Source organism: Rhinolophus ferrumequinum, assembly GCF_004115265.2.
Source record: "Rhinolophus ferrumequinum isolate MPI-CBG mRhiFer1 chromosome 15 unlocalized genomic scaffold, mRhiFer1_v1.p scaffold_54_arrow_ctg1_1, whole genome shotgun sequence".
In the NCBI taxonomy this organism is placed as follows: Eukaryota; Metazoa; Chordata; class Mammalia; order Chiroptera; family Rhinolophidae; genus Rhinolophus; species Rhinolophus ferrumequinum.
The window spans coordinates 5,093,654-5,112,566 of record NW_022680357.1 but is presented as its reverse complement, the minus strand read 5'-3'; the positions used below and the strand labels follow the sequence as shown (position 1 = coordinate 5,112,566).

Sequence of the window (18,913 nt, the reverse complement as noted above, 5' to 3'; positions counted from 1 at the left end):
TGATTCTTTAGTCATCTGGGAATTTGGCTCACTGAATTACGTAGATCTTCCAAGTGTTAGACATATTTCACTATACAATATTTTAAAAATCACATTCATTAGCATCACTATGAATCTCTCCAAAATAGTCTTGTAAATTTTGAGAAGTTTTCAAGCTCACGTGGTAGATACAAATTTTTTAAAATTTAATTTTTGATGAGACTTCAGATTTTATCATTGACAACAAATACTGTCAGTTGTCCTTGAACTAACTGGCCTACTTTGTTCATTTTTGAGAAAATGTCTGCCACATACCCAGATCTGAATAACAATAGCTTGTCTATCAGTCATTCTTTCCAGTTTTATGTGATTCATGAAAAAAAAAGTGATTTTAGTTCTCAACACTCATACAAGTGCTTTTCTCAAGACAAGCATTGCATGCAGCAGAAGTGCTCTATGCCAACTTCCCATTTTGTCGTTCAGGCTAGAAGTGTAGCCAAGGGTTGAGATTTAACAGAAGTAGTAATTTTTCCTACTTCAGCAAGGACACTCTTAAGTGTAACTGGCGTTTTTCCCTGTGTATGCACAGTAGCAGCGAAGATGGCAGGGACTAAGTAAGATTGGTGCAGCTGCTGTCTTGCTAGGAATTGGACTCTCTGCTGCTGGTGCCCCCTGTGTGCCTAGGTCAACACAGCACAAAAGGCACAGAACAGCTTAGTGTTATCGTAAAAGTTATCTTACATTGTGGAAATAAATTTGGTTTCACAGACCCCTAGAAATGACCTGGGGCAGTGCTGGAACTTTATGTGACAGTGTTACATATCTGTGCTCTCCATTATGGTGGTCACCAGCCACATGGGGCGCCTGAGTACTTGAAATAGGACAAGTGTGACTGAGGAAGTGAATTTTAAATTTTATTTAATATTCATTCATTTAGCTTTAAGTAGCCACATACGGCTGGTGGCTACCATATTAGACAGCATGGGTGTCTCCATGGCGTTTATGGACCATGCTTTGAGGACCGCTGATGTGGTGTGCCATGCTGATTGAATGGAGAAGCCACACCACACTTACAGAACTTGTTTCAAATACAGTTCTGACTTCTACTTCCGCTCCTTTGGAGTCATAGTACATCAGTCTAGTAAAAACATGAATTTGAAAATGCTTTTTCCTCGGCATAGGTGAACATAGGTGAATAAATGTGTGGTGAATGAATGAAGGAAATGAACGATTTCCCAAGGTCAGCCCCATGTGTGACCATGTTACTTTGATACCACTAGGGAGATGATGAGGTCTGGAGCAGGGTCAGCCAACTTTCCCTGTAAAGAGCCAGACAATAAATGTTAGGCTTTGTGTGTCTAAGGTCTCTGCAGCTACTCAGCTGGGCATTGTAGGGTGAGAGCTGCCACAGACAACATCTCAGCAAATGAGCACAGCTGCATTCCAAATAAATTTTATTTTTGGAGACTGAAATTTGATGTCATGTAATTTTCACATATCATGAAATATTATTGTTTGCTTTTTACCCAACCATTAAAAACTGTAAAAATCATTCTCAGCTCACAGTCCTTAACAAACATGGGCAGCTGGCCACATTTGGCCTGTGCATCAGTTTGCTGACCCCTAGTCTAGAAGAATAAAAAAGCTACTGATTAACTAAAGAGTTGTTTTCTTATAAAGAGTTATTTAAAGAAAACCAAATGCTACTTCATCTCTGTAAGAACCGAATAGAAGAAAAAGGAGTGACACAGCTGAAAGCGGGATTCACATGTTTCCAAGGGAATGTCCACTGGGAGGCGCTGCACTGGGATGTTCTCGCGCTCACTGACTTCCAGAAGCTGTCCCAGGTCTAAAGCAAACAGATGTCCCTTTTCCATAGGACGTCAGTCAGGACACCTAGGCGGTATCTTCGCTCTAATGGCAATAAACTCTTGGGAAACTTCCTGGCGCCATGGCTTTCATTTCTCAGTATACTTGATGCTGGCCATTTCCCAACTGGAACTTTAAATGTTTATGGTATTTAATCTGATTTTTAAATTGCAGTGTCATTGCCACATATCTGTTGTAGAAAGCCTTTTCAAAATACAAAAAATAAAAATAAAAAGCGTGAAGAGGGCATCTCACATCACTTATAACCAAAGTCATCAGATCTCTTCTGGTTGGTCATTTTTCTATGCCAGGAGTGTGTCTGAGCGAGGTGGGTTTGTAACACACTCACTGCTGACTGACCTGCCGCTTGCCTTCAGAGATGGTTGTGCACATTTTCCCATGTCTTTAGAACTCATTTGGGTTCTGTATGAATGTACCATCTTGAATGTATATGGCAGCCAGTGTGTATTCTTGGATTGGTGACAACAGGAAGTGTGATAGGAAATGGGATGGCTGAGAGATCAGAGAAAAATGGACATTGGTAAATGTGGGAGAGAACGGTATAGAACTTTTGGGGAAAATGCTTGTTTTTATAGGTCTATTACTGTGCAGATTTGTAAGGTTGTAATACAAAACCATGTGTCTCAGGTGATCTGAGTCTACTTCAGCCAAGGACAGAAAAGTTTCGTCAGAGGAGGAAAGGTCTTTCCAGTGAAATGGCTTTATTACCACCATTTGATCAATGAAGCAGATTTGGGAGTGAGCTTCATTTTCTGTTCCAACACAGTTTTAACGTTGGAAACCCTCTCATTGAAAAGCAAACTTCTCAGTGTGGTATTTTGCCTCATGATATGGATGCAGTTTTTAAAAATCTCAATGTTACTGTGTTTTTGGAAACCCTGAATTGTAGCTTTAGAATGTCTGTGGACTCTGCTGAACGAGAGCCCTTGGAAGTTTCGAGGCTGGGAAGGAGATGATTCAGACCCTCTCAGAAGTGGCCCGGGCTTCTATCTGAAATGTCATGGAGGGGGGTCTGAGTGCCTTGTAAACAGTGTTGTTTCCTGATGTTTTCTAACTGCAGTCTTTAAGCCGGAGGAGTTGCGCCAGGCTCTTATGCCAACCCTAGAAGCACTGTATCGACAGGATCCAGAGTCCTTACCTTTTCGGCAGCCTGTAGATCCCCAGCTCCTAGGAATTCCAGTAAGTTAATATAGTAGAAATATATTAGAACTTTGCCAGTGTAACTCATGAGTGTCCATGTTTTGTTTCTTAAAATTGGGTAAAATAACAACTTTGTTTTGAAGATTTCCCACCTAATATAAAAAGTTTTCTGACAAAAGAGTAGTACACCTTTGTCTTACTTATTGGAATATGTGTCTCCCCTCTCCGTTCTGTAAAGCCCCAGGGCCCCTGGAGGGGGTGTGCGTGAGTGCCTGGGGCACACTGCCCACTTGCTGTGGTACACAGCCTCTGTGGACTTGCTTTATATTTGGAGTTTTGTGTAAGACTTTATCTAAAGAATGGATTTAAAGAATTGGTGAACATAAATTATAAAACACATGGGCCTCTCACTTTGATAACCCTGGGTAGTCTTGCAAAGGCCATGGTGACCCAACAGATTCTATTATGCAATGTTGCTGTTTTTGTTTCTGTTTTCATGTTTGTCTTGGAATTTCATTTTGCTTGCTAGGACCAAGAGTGAATCTCTAGGAAAACATATTGTCTGATAAATTTGGTCACCATTTTAATTAGTACATTAAAATCATTATTTTAAAAATCTTATATTTAAAAGCATCCTTTATTAAACAATTCTTTTAATTTTTTAACTTTGCCTTTGAAGTGATTTGATCACACTTGAAAATATTAATTATAATTTTAGATAGTAAAATCAGAGGAAGATCAGAGGTTCTTTTCGATTCCCATTTCTTACTACTGGAAACAGTTCTGGTATTTTCTATTTTATTGTAAGATAAAGCTGCCAGATAAGGCTGGCATTTGAAATTTGGGGATTCCACTAGATTGAGACCGTTTTGTCTTTAAGGATTACTTTGACATTGTGAAGAACCCCATGGACCTTTCCACTATCAAGCGGAAGTTGGACACAGGGCAGTATCAAGAACCCTGGCAGTATGTGGACGATGTCTGGCTGATGTTCAACAATGCCTGGCTTTATAATCGCAAGACATCCCGGGTCTATAAATTCTGCAGTAAACTTGCAGAGGTCTTTGAACAAGAAATTGACCCTGTTATGCAGTCTCTTGGATATTGCTGTGGACGCAAGGTACAGTATGAACTTGTTCTGGAAAATGAACTTGCCTGGTTCATCCAGCCAGAAAGGGTACAGCAGTGTGATGATGAGACAGACTCAACATTTTAGCCACACCTGTGTTCTGGGAAGTATCTAGATGGAGTCTGGTCTTTGGTAAAACAATTGACTGAAGCAATGTGATGGATGATCAAAGCTAGAGGTGCTTCTTGGGGATGGCCTTGGGTTAAGCATTTTTGGCTGCCCCTGTGTCCATTCATCTGTCTGTAACAAATGTCTTAGACACTACAGTGGTACCTCAGTTTTCAAACCTCTCTGTTAACGAACATTTCGGTTTACGAATGCCGTAAATTTTAATGGATCTATGGTATCATTAGATAGTAAAATTCATGCTAAATTTGCAGTTTTAAGGGTTGATTTTAAAGTCTACAATGGATTAATCCATTTTGCATTACTTTCTATGGGGAAACCACGCCTCAGTTTTTGAACATTTCAGAAATTGAACAGTCTTCCAGAACAGATTATGTTCTAAAACCGAGGTATCGCTGTAATTCTGACATGTTGTATCCAAAAATGTCTTTAAATAACATGGAAATTGTTAGAAAATATCCAGTATACTAGCAGAAATAATTTACTAGCTGAATGTAACCCTGCATAGTGGACTAGAACATTATGTGGCACTACATCGGATACATTTTTTGTGTTTTCTCCTTTGTTTTTGCAGTATGAGTTTTCCCCACAGACTTTGTGCTGCTACGGGAAGCAGCTGTGTACAATTCCTCGAGATGCCGCCTACTACAGCTATCAGAATAGGTAAGCACTGAGCAGTTTCCTGAAGTACAGGACAAAGAAAGGTCTCAGGGCAGGGTGTGCTTGTCTGGTTACAGCCTAGGTACAGTATTGCGTTCCTGAAGTTCCAATGAAAGGGGCCACAATTTTCGTGCTTCTCAGTCACTCAGGTAGGCCCACGGTCTTTTAATGTTAAAGCATGCTTTTACAGTATAAAAATTTAAACCCAAAACTGCACACTACTTGGATCAGGTACATTCTTAAGTCGTGGTCTTTCTAAAAAGTAACATATGAAAAAGAGTCTGGAGTTGAGAGTAATAATGATTGACATGCCTTTTTCAAGTGATTAATAAAGTTGAAACTGTGTGTGAATATTTGCTAGATAATTTGGCCTGGACAGTCTGATAGAAAGACATGCATTAGTGCTGATTCATTAAAACTATAGATTTTTTTGTTTATAATGAGTAGCACAATAAAAAATGAGATCTGGTGATTTTATTGAGTTAAAGAAAAACTCCCCTGGTATAAGTTGGCCATTTTAGGGTTTTGTGAGTGATAGGTATGCTTGAGAAATATTTGCCATTCTCTTCAAATGTTGATGGCTAAAGAATAAATCTCCTATCTTAAGTAGAGGGAGAATGAAAATATTGTTTTTTGATTCCTTACATAAATACAACTTCCGTAGTTTGGGTGTTGTTTTTAAAATTAAGCTTATTTTCATCCATTGTTTGAAGTGGCCACATGTTGTAATATTATAGCATGAGGGCTTTGTGCCTTGCAGCACAGGTTGTAAATCTTGGTCAGATTCAATTACATTGCCTCCATTTTACGAATTGGCAACTAGATTCTTTATGTGCCCTAGAAGAAGCTTCATGCCTACTTTTCGTCTTTAGGTTCAAATATTAAATGTCAACATTAGGATTTGATGTTTTGATTATTTTGATCTTGTTTGTAATTACCTATGTTCTAATATTTTGAAGAAGTAAAGGGCTTTTTGTTATTTGTTCAGAGGTACGTGCACAGGCCTGAATAATTTGGAATTGTGAAACTTTTTCTTCCAATTATGTTTTTTAAATTATTTTAAATTTTTAAAAAATACCTAACCATATTCAAGATTATTAATGACTCCCATCAAAATCCTACTTTAAATAAAAACTCTTGACCTAAAAATGTCTAAAAAAGTTTCCATGCCTTGCCTAGCTCACTTATCCAAGTACCTTTCTGTATAGTGAAACGCTGGTATGAGGCGAAAAGATAGACATCCCTAGAAAGGAACCTCTACTGGAAGTGCAGGCTGTACAACTGTCCTGCTAAAGATATTTTAACATTTGGAATTTAGATTCTGCCTTAGCTTGCTCTACTATCAATAGAGAAGCATTTTAAGACAAAGTTTGAAATAGTACCATAGCCCCTTCTTGATGGAATCTCTCCCACAGTGACAAGTGTTGTTCTGGAAGTTCTGGACCTTCAGCACATCCCATAATATATCAAGCTTAACCTTCTTGTCCATAATATGGGCACGGTAACACCTTCCCTGACAGCCTTAGTTGTCAGTCTCCAATGAAATAATGAATTAGGAATTCACTTTGGAAAACTGTCATGTGCCAAGTAAAATAAAATTATGAATTTTAAGAGAATAGTTAAAATTATACCCTGAAAAATGCCTGCTACTGGGTACCCAGCACAGTTGGGGCCTAGAAGGAAGAATAGGCAGCAGATTGCTTGTCACCTTCTCTAAAGCTTTGGGGCCTTTTCATTGTTGGTTTCACTGTGCGTGGGTCCTTTGGGACCCTGCCTTTGCTGGCTTGCACAGATTTTGGCCATATTTAAATTGAGAGCACTTAAAGTTCAATAGAGTTGATAGCATCAGGGAATACTACTGAACCCTAAGAGGAGGTTGTTGGTGGAATCAAACAGGATTGGTTTGAAAGTTCTGAAATGTCCACTTTATTTCTATATAGAGCTCCATTTTTACTGAACAAGAGTACTTTTCTTAAGAGTAGAAACATAAGAATTCTATTTTATTAATAATACATTTTAAAAGTACAGGTATACTGCTTCTCAGCTGAATCTCACAAGGTGTGCTTTCTAGAATACTGAACTTGAAGAGATTAACATGTAATTCTAAGAAAGCAGTGGTCTAATTCTGTGATAGACATTTTAACTGCTTACATTTTCATTCTCAACTTCAACTATTTATGAACACTGATGTTCTGATGAATCATTGTTTCGGCACTTACAGTCCTAAAGTGGGCACTTAGAACAACAGAAAATCCTATAGATCACTTAAACAAGTGAAACTAATACATAAACTAGAATATGGTGACATTTTCACTTGTTTCCATACTTTAAAAATTTGAGAGTAACTCATGTTGAGAAAACTGTTCTATAGATTTTCCAGTTATTATCTATAGGTAAGATAGGTATTATATATAGATATCCCAGTTATTTGTCTATACTGATGTGGTACTTAAAACAATCTGCATTTGAAAATTTACTCCATACAGTAAGTTACCCTTACAGATAAACTTTGCAATGATACTTGCTAACTTTAGGTACCCAGATGTACATCATCATCAGACTATGTGAACTATTTTTCCTTTACAATTCCATGTTCATCAAATTGCTTCCTTCACACAAAGCAGAATGTGAAGTAGGCTCTTACAGTGTACAGTGAATTTCTGATCTGTTTTGTATTTCCAGGGTGAATAAAGGTTGGGCTAGGTAATAAGATAAGGGCAGTCTGGCATTAACATCTGTCACCACTTATTGCCAGGGTGGTGTCAGCCGGTTTGAGTAGATGGGTGACCATGCTCCCTTCTCTGGGCCGTGGTCATTCTCAGAAGGCTGTTAGAGTGAATCCCTTGGCGCCCTCCCTCTCCCTTAAACCTCAACAGGTTCGGTTCTCCAGTGTCTCTGGCATTGCTTTGGGACAGGCACTAGCGTGTATTAATTCTCTGTCCCTCCCAGTTTCTGATCCTGAGGTTCTTCAGGGATTGGAGTTAGTTACACACTTAGCATAGGTTTCTGTGGCCACTCCATGTGCAACCATTCAGCCATCCATGCTTTGTCCTGGGCTAGTTTCCTCCATTGGAAAATAATGGGTGGATGATTTTTGTTTTCTGGATGTTGCTGGCTTTGATGTCCTGCTTGAATAAAAGCTCAGAATCTGTCCAGAGTTTTAAAACCGTTTAGGCTCACATGTAATTATTGTGGCAGTTTCATTTCAAAATGTATCAGCGGTCCTCTTCTGGCTAGCCCATAGTGGCTACATGTTTAATCATAAAGTGAACTGGAACACTCAATTCCAAGTTTTATTTTTAAATGGGAGATATTTGGCATTGAGGGAATCTCTTTTGTGTACTGCTCTGGTTGCCACCAAATTGGTTTATAGTTTCTGCACTTTCATTTTTTTCTTGCTGGCGATGATCATGCTCTCCTTGCACGTGGAAATTCTTTTTACTACATGATTTCAAGGCTCCATAGGAATATTTACAAAATAGTGAAGCCAGAATATTAGGTAGTTCATTCAGACAAAAAAAAAAAAAAAAGATAACATATCTGTTTTAAAACAGCAATGTTAATCTGTTCCTGGTCAGAATTTTTAATCTTGGTAGAATTCATTAATTGAATGAGTCCTAAATAAACAGGTCCCAGCAAGAAATTTGCATTAATCCAGTTGTTACCCATAGGGAATCTGTCATGTTTCTCATCAATAAACTGAAAAATTGTATAATCTTGGGATGTGTGCATGCTCTAAAATTTTATGCCTTTAATTTACTGTATGTGTTTAGTCAGTGAAATATGGCAGACAAAATGCTCAATATGTTTATTTAATTAAGATTAGAATTAGAACTTGTGGGGGACCGGTTTTAGTACTGCAGACAAACTGGCCAGGCAGTGCCTGCCTGATGCCCAGTCGTTTGTAGCTGTGTGTGCGTGCGTGAGTGAAGCTGCAAGCTGCCGCATCTCCTTCTGCACCCGTGGGTTCAGTGTGGCGCTCCAAGTCTCGTCACAGTGTCTTTAACACTAATCCTCTTGGCACCTTGTAGATGTAGTTTTGAGCACTAAAACCGCATTTTATTGTGCTGCCGTTGCTACCTTATACTCATCCTTTTTGCTTGTATCAGTCACCTCCATTCAGCTTGTTTATTTTTACAGTATTCTTGTGTGCCCATCTTGTTTTATGCAGCATCAGCCTTCATTTTTGTTGATTTCTCATCCGTGTCCTTTCCAAACATTTATAGTTTTTATTTTAATTGCTCTTACTTGATGGCTTGAGCTGAGGCTCTGTATTATCTTACAAGAAATTGGGGTTATGGATAATTTCTCAAATGCAGATTGTGCCTTAAAGATTAACTTTCTAAATTTGCTTAACTTGGATTGTCACCAAGTCAGCAGTCAATCACTGAGTATCTCAGATTGATGAATGATTGGTCCCAGTACCAAAAAGTTTAAATCAAAGCTTAGAATTGAATTTTAAAAGTATTTAACATTGTTCGTGGATTTACATATATTGTATTGTTTATACAATATATCACAGTTTTTTCTCTGTATATTTTTATTGATAAATGGCTGGAAAGTCTTTGACCCCGATTGCATTTCTGTTAAATGTTTGTCTAGAATATGGATTTGGTTTCATTTGTGTTGTAACCCAATTATTAATTAAGTGATTAACATGAGAAAAATAACAGGAAAAAAATTAAAACCAGTTCTGGGTGCTGAACATTTTTATACCTTTAAAGATCTGGCTTAAATACCAGAAATAAAATCTCTGAATTGCTGTCAAGCATAAATTTTCCGTTTTGAAAAATAAAGCTATTTCAGTTTAAATTGCTTTTTTAAGGCCTTTTATGAGACTGTTTTGTTCAGAGTAAATTTTTTTCCATCTCAAACCATGGAGTTATATTTGATTTTCTCTAAGTAATAACAAAATTCAAACTCCTAAATTTAGGCTCCTTGCAATTATAATATTAACAACTCCTTGCGAACATTGGCGGCTTGGAGCTGGACCGAGCCAAGTCGTTGTTAGTGATGATGGCCTGTGATGTGTGCAATGAGACCGAATGCTAATCAATGCTTTGCCTTGGCTTTCTGCTCTGTGTTGTCTTGGTGTTTGCGTCTTACCTCTCTGTCTGTGCTATTTGTTCCCTTCCCTATTCTCTAATCCTGCCCTTCCCCCCCTGCCCCTGTTCCTCTCATTGTCCTCACTGACCCATCAATCAACCAACAACGCCCCCCCTTCGTCGTGGTGATCTGCCCTGCTCTGATTGGTGGCTTCGTTGCTTGGGTGGCTGTGTGTTATGATGGACCAGTTCACCCAAGTATGGCCTTCTTGCTGACAGGTATCATTTCTGTGAGAAGTGTTTCACAGAGATTCAGGGGGAGAATGTTACCCTGGGTGACGACCCTTCACAACCCCAGACGTAAGTACCATCCTGTCATTTTTCTTGGGGGTGACTCTGAATTGTTTTTTTGCCACTTATCCAGGAGTAAAAGGGAAGCAACACTGCCATTTGGACTTGGCTGTGGTGTATTTTCTTGTATTAACTATGCCTACATTGACACTTGAACATGTAGCTACTGTAGCCGAACACCAGTGCCACTTTCACGTCTTTCCCTCCATTTAAGACCGTATGCGATAGCCCCCACCAGACAGTTCACTGCTCCCTCTTGACCTTGCTCTGTCCATTCTTCAGAAACACTTGCTATTTCCTAGTGGCTGTCACCCTCCATTTGGGGAAATTATAAATTTTCGGTTACACCTAAGAAACCAGGTAACCCTAGTCACAGAATTGGCAGTGGCAAAAAATGGATCTTATGTACCTACCCCATCTGTAGCATGTAGTTGATCTTCCACTGAAACCTTGAAGTTACAAAGCTAATAGAACGCAGCTAATGAGCTCCCAGAGAGTGAATGTGTCCCTTCCTTGCTAGAGGCTTGACTCTTGCTCACTAGATCCAGTGCAGACAGGCCTGAGTTGGCTCATTCATTCCTTCACTGAGTCCATCTTTTCCTTCCTGATGGAGTTACCGTGAGCAGTCAAATCAGAAAAAGCAAATCCACAAATTGGATGGTAAACTCATTTATATGCTTGAGATACCTAAAAACCTGCCAGCCACCATGTCTGCCAGCGATCTGTGGTTCCCACTGAAGCAGTTTACAGCAGTGGAGGACACTTACTCTGCAACTCAAGTTTACTTTATTCAAATGCGAAGCAAATCATAGCCACTTGTAAGACATACAAACCAAAATGACAGAAATTCTACATGTGCAATTTATTTTTATATCCCGTCATTTTAATTCTTTGGTCCCATTGGGTGATTAATAATTAGATTGTATAATTCTAAGAATCAGAAGAATTCACGACTCCACTCATTCTCTGAGTTCGCCCACACTTGCCTTTTAAGTGTGTACTTTCATTTTCAGTAAATCACTTTTGCATTCCTGAAAAACAAAAGTAATTCACATATACACTGATCATAACCAAAGGACAGTAGAAACCAATACTCGGTGCTTTAAGAGTAAAATATCCCCAAGTAGATGCTGACCTTGTGTCATTGGTGGAATATTGGAATTAACAGAATTGGTTACACCAATATCAGTCAAATTCAGCAGCCACTCACCATATAGAATTTATTGAAAATTAACAGGTTTGAATCTAAACACAATTTTGCCATCATATTTTCACTGGTCTTAATTAAATCTTGTAATGTGTGCTGATGACAGTTGGGAGGAAATAGTCCAAGAAAGATAGAGAAGAATAAATGGTAGTGCTTTCTATGGAATTAAATTTTATGTGTTCATGCCATCATTACATCTGTTTGAGATTTCAGTTGGCCATTATTTACTTTTTATTTGAAGAACTAGTCACAAAATAATATCCCAGAGACTATAGTTTTTACTCAATAAATTCAGTTAAATAACATTTGTCCTTTTTTTTTTTTTAAATAAGGACAATTTCAAAGGATCAGTTCGAAAAGAAGAAAAATGATACCTTAGATCCTGAACCGTGAGTATATAGCTATATTTCTTTCTGACTTTTAGATTTTAGTTCCCAATCAGGGAAGTTCCTCCTTATGATTGGGTTGTCAGAGAAGACATTGGAAATACATTGCCCTGGGTGGAATTTTTTTGTGTGAAGTTATTTCAGAAATGGATTCTTCTTTAACTCACACAAAGTATGTATGTCTCTGTAACATACTCTCCAGTTACTGAATTTTAACAGTGATAGATGGATGTTTGGTTCTATTAGAACCTCTCTAATAACTAACTTGGTCATTGGTGTTTTTCTGAAGCCATTTTGTGCGCGTCTTTAGAGACTGAAGTAGGCATATTTGGTAGAGTAGTGCTAGCATCATTTAAAGGGAAATTTCAGAAAGAAAACCTTTTAGAAACCCCTTTCTGAAAATAAATAATGGGAAGGCTGGTGTATGTTCTTGCCACTGTCTTTGGTATGGTAGATTTTCAAACGCCGTTGTCAAATACTTGACTTTTCTCCAGTGATCGGTGCAAATACTGCATTTGCAAAGTTTGCTTTGTGATTGCCCTTAAAGAGGCTTCAGAGCTCCTTCAGTGTGGCGGCCCCTCCCAGGTCCCCAAAGCTGTCCTGGGGGCACCCCAGTGTGTGTGGAGGGGCCCACTGTGTTCTGTCGCCGTGGTGAATGCCTGTTCAGGGCTGTTGGGTGAGCCCAGGCTTCAACACCACTGGGGGTTTGAGAAATGTGGGCGGTTCAGAGAAACGGGGGGGGGGGGGGGTTCAGAGATAAGAAACAGCTCCTCCCCTTTCTTGGCCCTGACCCGACCCCCAGCACCAGGGAGGCCGATTGCTGCAGTGGAAGACAAAACTTTCCCTCCAGGCCTCATTTTGAAACCTAGCTGACTGTTGTTGGGAGCTGGCTTAGTCTCCTACTAGCAGTGCTGACCGAGGCCAGAGGCACTCTGACTCCTAGGACTCCAGCCCCAGCAGTGCGGGTGCATGGGACCCCTCCCCAGATCATTAATGACGAGTGGATTGTCCATCCTGATTGTCCATATTCCTGTTCACAGTATGTCCTCCCCTGCAGTTTTTCAGTTTCATTACAATTTATATTCACTTTTCAATTTCAAATACATTACATTAGAATACCAGGTGCCAGGCAGTGGGCAATACACAGGTGAATCAAGGGGCTCCATCTTTCAGTAAAAGAGGTAGATAGATCGTAGCACAGACAGCAAAGGCAGTAAATGTGGTCCAGTGATGAGAGGCCCTGGTGTGGGGCAGAGTGGCATCCCAGAGAAGGTGACTGTGGAAGCAGATGTTGGGGGAGGGGCAGAGCATTCTAGACACAAAGGAGTGAAAGAACACAGGATGAGCAACAATACTACAAGTAAGCTCGAATGATTGGTAGGTAGGTGATGTGGATGGAGCCCCAAGACCCGACAGGGGGGCAGGGCAGGTGGAGAGAGCTAGGTGTAGTGCCCCCAACACTGCTCTTTGACATGTAGATTTCCTCCTGGATATGCTGGGGAGGTTTGGGGGTGGGCATTGTTGGTTTCTGTTACAGAAAGATCACCTGGATCTGTGAGATGGATTCTCCAAGAAAGGAGAAGACTTTACTCCCTAGTAGGGAAACTAGTTAGGGGACTCAGAGCAGCAGCCCAGGTAGGAGGTGGAAGACTGAGTGAAGGACAGCCTTCCGGTGGAGGAGACCACACTGGGGGTGAGGGAGGGGCCAGTCTAGATGGCGGCTCAGTTAACTGCGAACAGACACGCAGGAAGGGGAGCCAGCCAACTGGTGAATAATAGGTAGGAGGGGAGCGAGGCTGAAATTCAAAATTGATAGAATATGTATCCTATTTTTTGATACTCCACTTCCCTGACGTAGGTGGGAAGGGTTGAGAATGGGGTGTCTTGGGAGAGGGCACAGAAACTGAGGGAGTTATTGCCTGCTGACCTTTTAAATTCTTAACTCAGAGATGAGCTCAACTTCTGAGATTTCAGAGAAGGAGCTGGTTGTGGGTAATGCAGCCCTTGAGGAAGGAGTGAAGGTTCGGAACAGCCACCGTATAGAATGGGTGGTGGGGAGGGGGACACAGCCCGAGAATACTCAAGGACAGCCAGTTATTGGTGCTGCTGTTTCGCCCAGTTTAGCGTGTGTGTCTCCTTTCCCCCAACAGAACAAACAGAGAAGCTGAGTTAGGCTCGATCCATGGTAGGAAGCCTTGCTCAGCAAGAACAGTGGGGAGATCAGGGACCAGGGGCTTGTCAGAATACTGAGAGTGTGTGTCTGGTTACAGGGCTCGGCCTCTAGGCTAACAGGCAGGAGAGTTTGGGGGGAAATGTACCTTCTAGCCCCTTAAGACTTCTACCAGGTGTAAGTGTGGTGACGGAAAGGGAGTGGCTGAAAAAATAGAAGGTTTTGACCTTCAAGTATATTAGCAATTAAGATTCCCAGGTGAGCCTGGGTGGGGTGGGGGCTGCAGCAGAGGTGAGTGGCGCAGTGCCTCCTCTTGCTCTCCAGTGTTTACTTGAATAAGGGCCGTCATTTACCAGTCAGCTTGGCACTTCTCACCTTTGTAGCCGACTCAGAGCGATGCTTCCTGTGCCAAGGCCTAAGAACAAATGTTTATAATACTGAAAGTATTGTTCTGTGTTATTTAAGTCCGTTGAAGCATGTGCAGTTACCTAGAGCAAGCATTGGTCGTGAAGATGTGTGGTCATGTCACATACTGGCCCATTAAACATGCCATTATCGTAGCAAGTTTTAAAAGTAAAGATTCATTTCTAGTTGCAAAGGAGATTGGGAGAAGAGAAAAAGAAGGCATTTGTACAACAAAGAGGAGAAAGTCAGCTTTTCCTATAGAAAATATACTGACACATTTTAAAAATATGGCTGAATCAATCAACAGATGCATTCATGCCACAGATACTCAAAGAAATCAGGAGGACAAGGTGTGAACACAGTACACACACGCCTACAGACCACTGTATTGTGTGGCGCCCTGAGCATTTCAGCGTGCTTTCTTTGTCTTCTAGTTTTGTTGACTGCAAGGAGTGTGGCCGGAAGATGCATCAGATTTGTGTCTTGCACTATGACATCATTTGGCCTTCGGGGTGAGTTGTCCTGGGGGTTTCCTGTGGCCTTGGGCGAGGGGGCAGCTGTGCATAGACGGGAGGGGAGGGGGCCCGCCGCTGCTGCTGCTACCGCTGCATTTCAGTCATTGTGGTCAGCAAGAATTCGGCAATTAAGATAGATGGCAGTTGTTCTAAATTTAAGTCTTAAGTGTTTGCCTGCTTTAGGAATTGTAGAATCAAAGCCGTCTACCTGTTCACTTTTGTATAATAATGTGATTTAAGCTGCCAGCGAAGTATTTTAATGCTACATTTCACTGGTTTGGCAACATACACTGCTTTCTGTAATCTGATCACACCCATTATTTTATTTATGTATTTTTTTTTGGTTATTTTTCTTGCAGCTTTGTGTGTGACAACTGCTTGAAGAAAACTGGCAGAACTCGAAAAGAAAACAAATTCAGTGCTAAGAGTAAGTTGTGGAAGGATTTCTGTTTCCTGATCTGTACATTGTAGAAGCTTACGTAATTTTCAGTCTTTCTTTGGTTCCTCTCAACACATGGCTTTGGAGCTCACTTGTCCACTGTTTTCATCTGTGACTTTGTTTTCTAATACTTGGTGTTTTTCTTGTCTTACCCTTAAAGAGAATCATTTGGTCTAGTCTTTCCGTGAAAGTCAGCTTTATGATCAGTACATGTTTTAGATGAAAGTTTGGAAAGCTTATATATATAGTAAACTTTTGTCAGTTCTGAGAGAAAAGATTTGGCAGCAGATCCTTCTCAAGTAGCTTATAAATAAGACCTCCCATTATACACACACACACACACACACACACACACTCACACTCACACTCACTCACTCTGATATCCCGTGTGAGCAACACACTCAGCCCTGGGCCCGTGTGTGCACGGCCACTCACCCATCACTAGGTGTGGATCCTGCTGTTGTGAGGCGTGACCTTCTCGGGCCTCTTGGGAATCGGCTGCCATCCACCCAGGGCTGGTAGGAGCCTGGTCTGCACAAAGACTTGCTGAGAATGTCACTGCTGCAGTAGAGACAGCAATCTCTTGCTACTAAAAGTAACTTTACATAGGGTCCTGATTTTTCTATAGATAGCATTCTTTTCAAAAGTGTGCAATATGGAACCTTCATCCACTTGGCTCTCAAGTACTGGGGGCCGCCTTCCACCACATGGTGTTCCTAGGCTGTCCCTTTGCTGAGTCAACAGCACGCCGGGTAGGGGAGTCACCTGCAGGGGCACCTTAAAGCTCACCTGCCCCAGTGTTTCCTGCAGCTCTCGCCTTTCTACAGCAGGACAGGTGACTAGCACACCGCTCAGGGCATCCCCTACAAGAGCCAGGCCATCTGAGGAGCTGGGAGTACAAGAGAAATGGGAGAGAAGAAGGGAGGGGAAGTAGGCAAGGAGGAAGTCAGTGTTAATTCAAGTTCAAACTCTGGAGTTACCAAAATCCACAGTTATCCTATAACTTACACTCACTTGTAAAATGTTTTGAAATATTGATGAACTCACAGACTATTGCAGTGTTTCTCTTTAGATCAGGATTTCTCATCTGAGCCACTGTTGACATCCGGGGCTAGATCATTCTTTTTATGGGGTCTCTCCTGTGCTTTGTAGGATTTTAGCAGCACCCCTGGCCGCAGCCCACTAAATACCAGTAACACTGCCCCCACCCCCCATGAGTGTGACCATCAGAAATGTCTCCGGACCTTTCCAGATGTGCCCTTGGAGCACAGTTGCCCTCAAGTGAGAAGCGCTACTTTAGAGGGTCTGTTCTGAGTGAGATCACTGAAGCAGTCAGCAACTTGGAAACACTTTCCTGGGCCACAGCTTCAGTGACCACACTAAATTCCCAGGAGAGCTAGGCTTCACTAGAAGAGCAGCTACAGGTAGAAGGTGCAAGGGTGGATTGCAGGGGGTCAAGGAAGAGCCTGAGAGCTGGCCCTGCCCCCACCCCTCCCCAGTGTCCAGATAATGGTGGGAAAAGATACATGGACCTTTAGTAGATGAGCTTTAGGGTTTAAGATACAGAATATTTGCTTATAGAAAAGGACCTTAGAAATGTAGTGTTACCCCTTATTGTTTAATTTGAACAGTCTTTGTGAGCGTCTTTAGGTCACAAAGGAAAGTTTGCCTCATTCATATTTGCACTGAGTATTGGAAATATCTTCCAGCTGCTAGTCAGTGAATGATAACAACTGACCGTCCACCCAAAGCCACCTCCCTGCCTTACACCATCTGCACAGCCCAACTTCAGGTGGTTAAACGGGAAAAGGAAACAACTGCAAATGTACTCGGGGTCACAGTGAGAGTATCTTTACTTTGTTGGGTTATGAAAAGCCTTCCTAAAAAAAGTTGGAACCCAGAGGTAAGAAAGCAAAAAGCTGAAGGATTTGATCACATAAAGGGAAATTAACGGCCCCTCTGTCGTGCGCTGTCGACAGAAATGTACATTGGATACCTGGGGTCGGGGGTACAATTTTAAATTTTTGTTCTACACTCAGCAATTCCGTTTTTTATGGATAACAAAGGTATTTGCACATATACATAAAGGCGGTATGAGGACCCCTGTAGTGAGGCATGCTGAGAGGCGATGGAAAGTGGGAAGTGGCTAAATAAAAGGATGCGGCCACCCCACGGAAAGCTGGGAAGCAGTGTAAGAACAAGGCAGAAGTGTGTGCACTGGCTGCAGAGACGTCCCAGCCATGATGCTGGGGGCAGGGCCTGCTGCATAAATACCACCAGGCCTGAAATACACCTCCGCGGGTGCCGCCCACAGATGAGAATTGTCCTTCTTTCCCCCAGTATTTGCATCTCGGAGCTTGTACTGCTGCCCTCCACATTTTCACTGTGCCTTCCTACACGTAACACCTGTGGCTTTTGGTCACAGGGAAGCAGCTCTCCAGCCCTGTGTACGTTTTCACGGTGCTCAGTTTGGTGCTTATAACAAGATGGTCATAAATTGTCTCATTTAAATACCTGTGTTCTCTAGGGCAGGTAATTTGGGTAATTAAAAAAAAAAGTAAAGAGCAAACTAGAAAGGTTTTTTCTGTCTGTTTGCTATTTGAAAATCATAGTGTGTGCGGTCATATTTTCACAAGGGAAGGCGGTTTCCCCCACTGCAGCAGGATGGCCGTTCTTAGCTCTGTCCTCCCTCTGAATTGAAGCCACCTTGTGAGGGAACAAAATGTGCTCAGCAGTGGCATGAGGCGGTGGGCGATGGGGGACACATGGGGCAAGAACATGAGATTTTTCTAAAGGATCCTTTTGCAGCTAATGCTTCCTTTCCCAGGATGGCTGTCTCAGCCATGGGGGCTGCCAGTGTAAGGGGTCCAGGGCCCGAACCCACAGCTGTGTACAGGACACATCTTCAGTGTGTGAGACAGGCCACAAATCTACTCCCCCTTGCTTCGGAGCTTTTCAAGTTTTTATTTTTCTGTAGGGTTTTTATTTCATTGTCATTGTGGTTTTTTATTTTTAAATCACTTTTATTGAGGTATAACTTATATATCAAAAAAACTCCACCATTGGTATGTTTATTACAGAAAAATGTAATATAGAAAGTTGGTCTCAATTTTCCATACATTTCTTGACTTCAGTAAGGAATCTTCTAAAATCCCAAATAGCTTTTAAAATTTTGTTCTTATTAATGTAGTAAATATTTTTAAAAACAATAAATATAAAGAAGAAAACTTCCTTAAAGTCCCATCATATATACATAATCACTGTGAACCTTGTACAGCTTTCGCGCCTAGTCTTTTTTTGCCATGTGCCAGAGTTTTGTTCTATCACTGATGTTTCACCTCTGGGCAACTTGCTGTCTATTTCCTGTCACAGTGGCCATGCTTGGGGAGATCTCTGGGAGAGGGGTGTGTGCAGGGGAGAAGCAGCTCACCTGGGATTGGAGCTCGGGCAAGTCTGGGTATTGAGACACTG

General features: G+C 41.4%; 1 protein-coding gene across 2 annotated transcripts in view; it reads left to right on the top strand.

Annotated features, from left to right (window-relative positions):
- The window catches only part of CREBBP (CREB binding protein), a 126,999-nt gene that overhangs the window by 96,106 nt on the left and 11,980 nt on the right, over window positions 1–18,913 (top strand). For both annotated transcript variants that reach the window (XM_033101139.1, XM_033101140.1), the window contains 7 exons: window positions 2,930–3,048; window positions 3,890–4,129; window positions 4,839–4,927; window positions 10,249–10,329; window positions 11,860–11,916; window positions 14,923–15,000; window positions 15,363–15,430. In XM_033101139.1, the coding sequence (XP_032957030.1) occupies window positions 2,930–3,048; window positions 3,890–4,129; window positions 4,839–4,927; window positions 10,249–10,329; window positions 11,860–11,916; window positions 14,923–15,000; window positions 15,363–15,430 (732 nt within the window). The remainder of the gene's footprint in view (window positions 1–2,929; window positions 3,049–3,889; window positions 4,130–4,838; window positions 4,928–10,248; window positions 10,330–11,859; window positions 11,917–14,922; window positions 15,001–15,362; window positions 15,431–18,913) is intronic.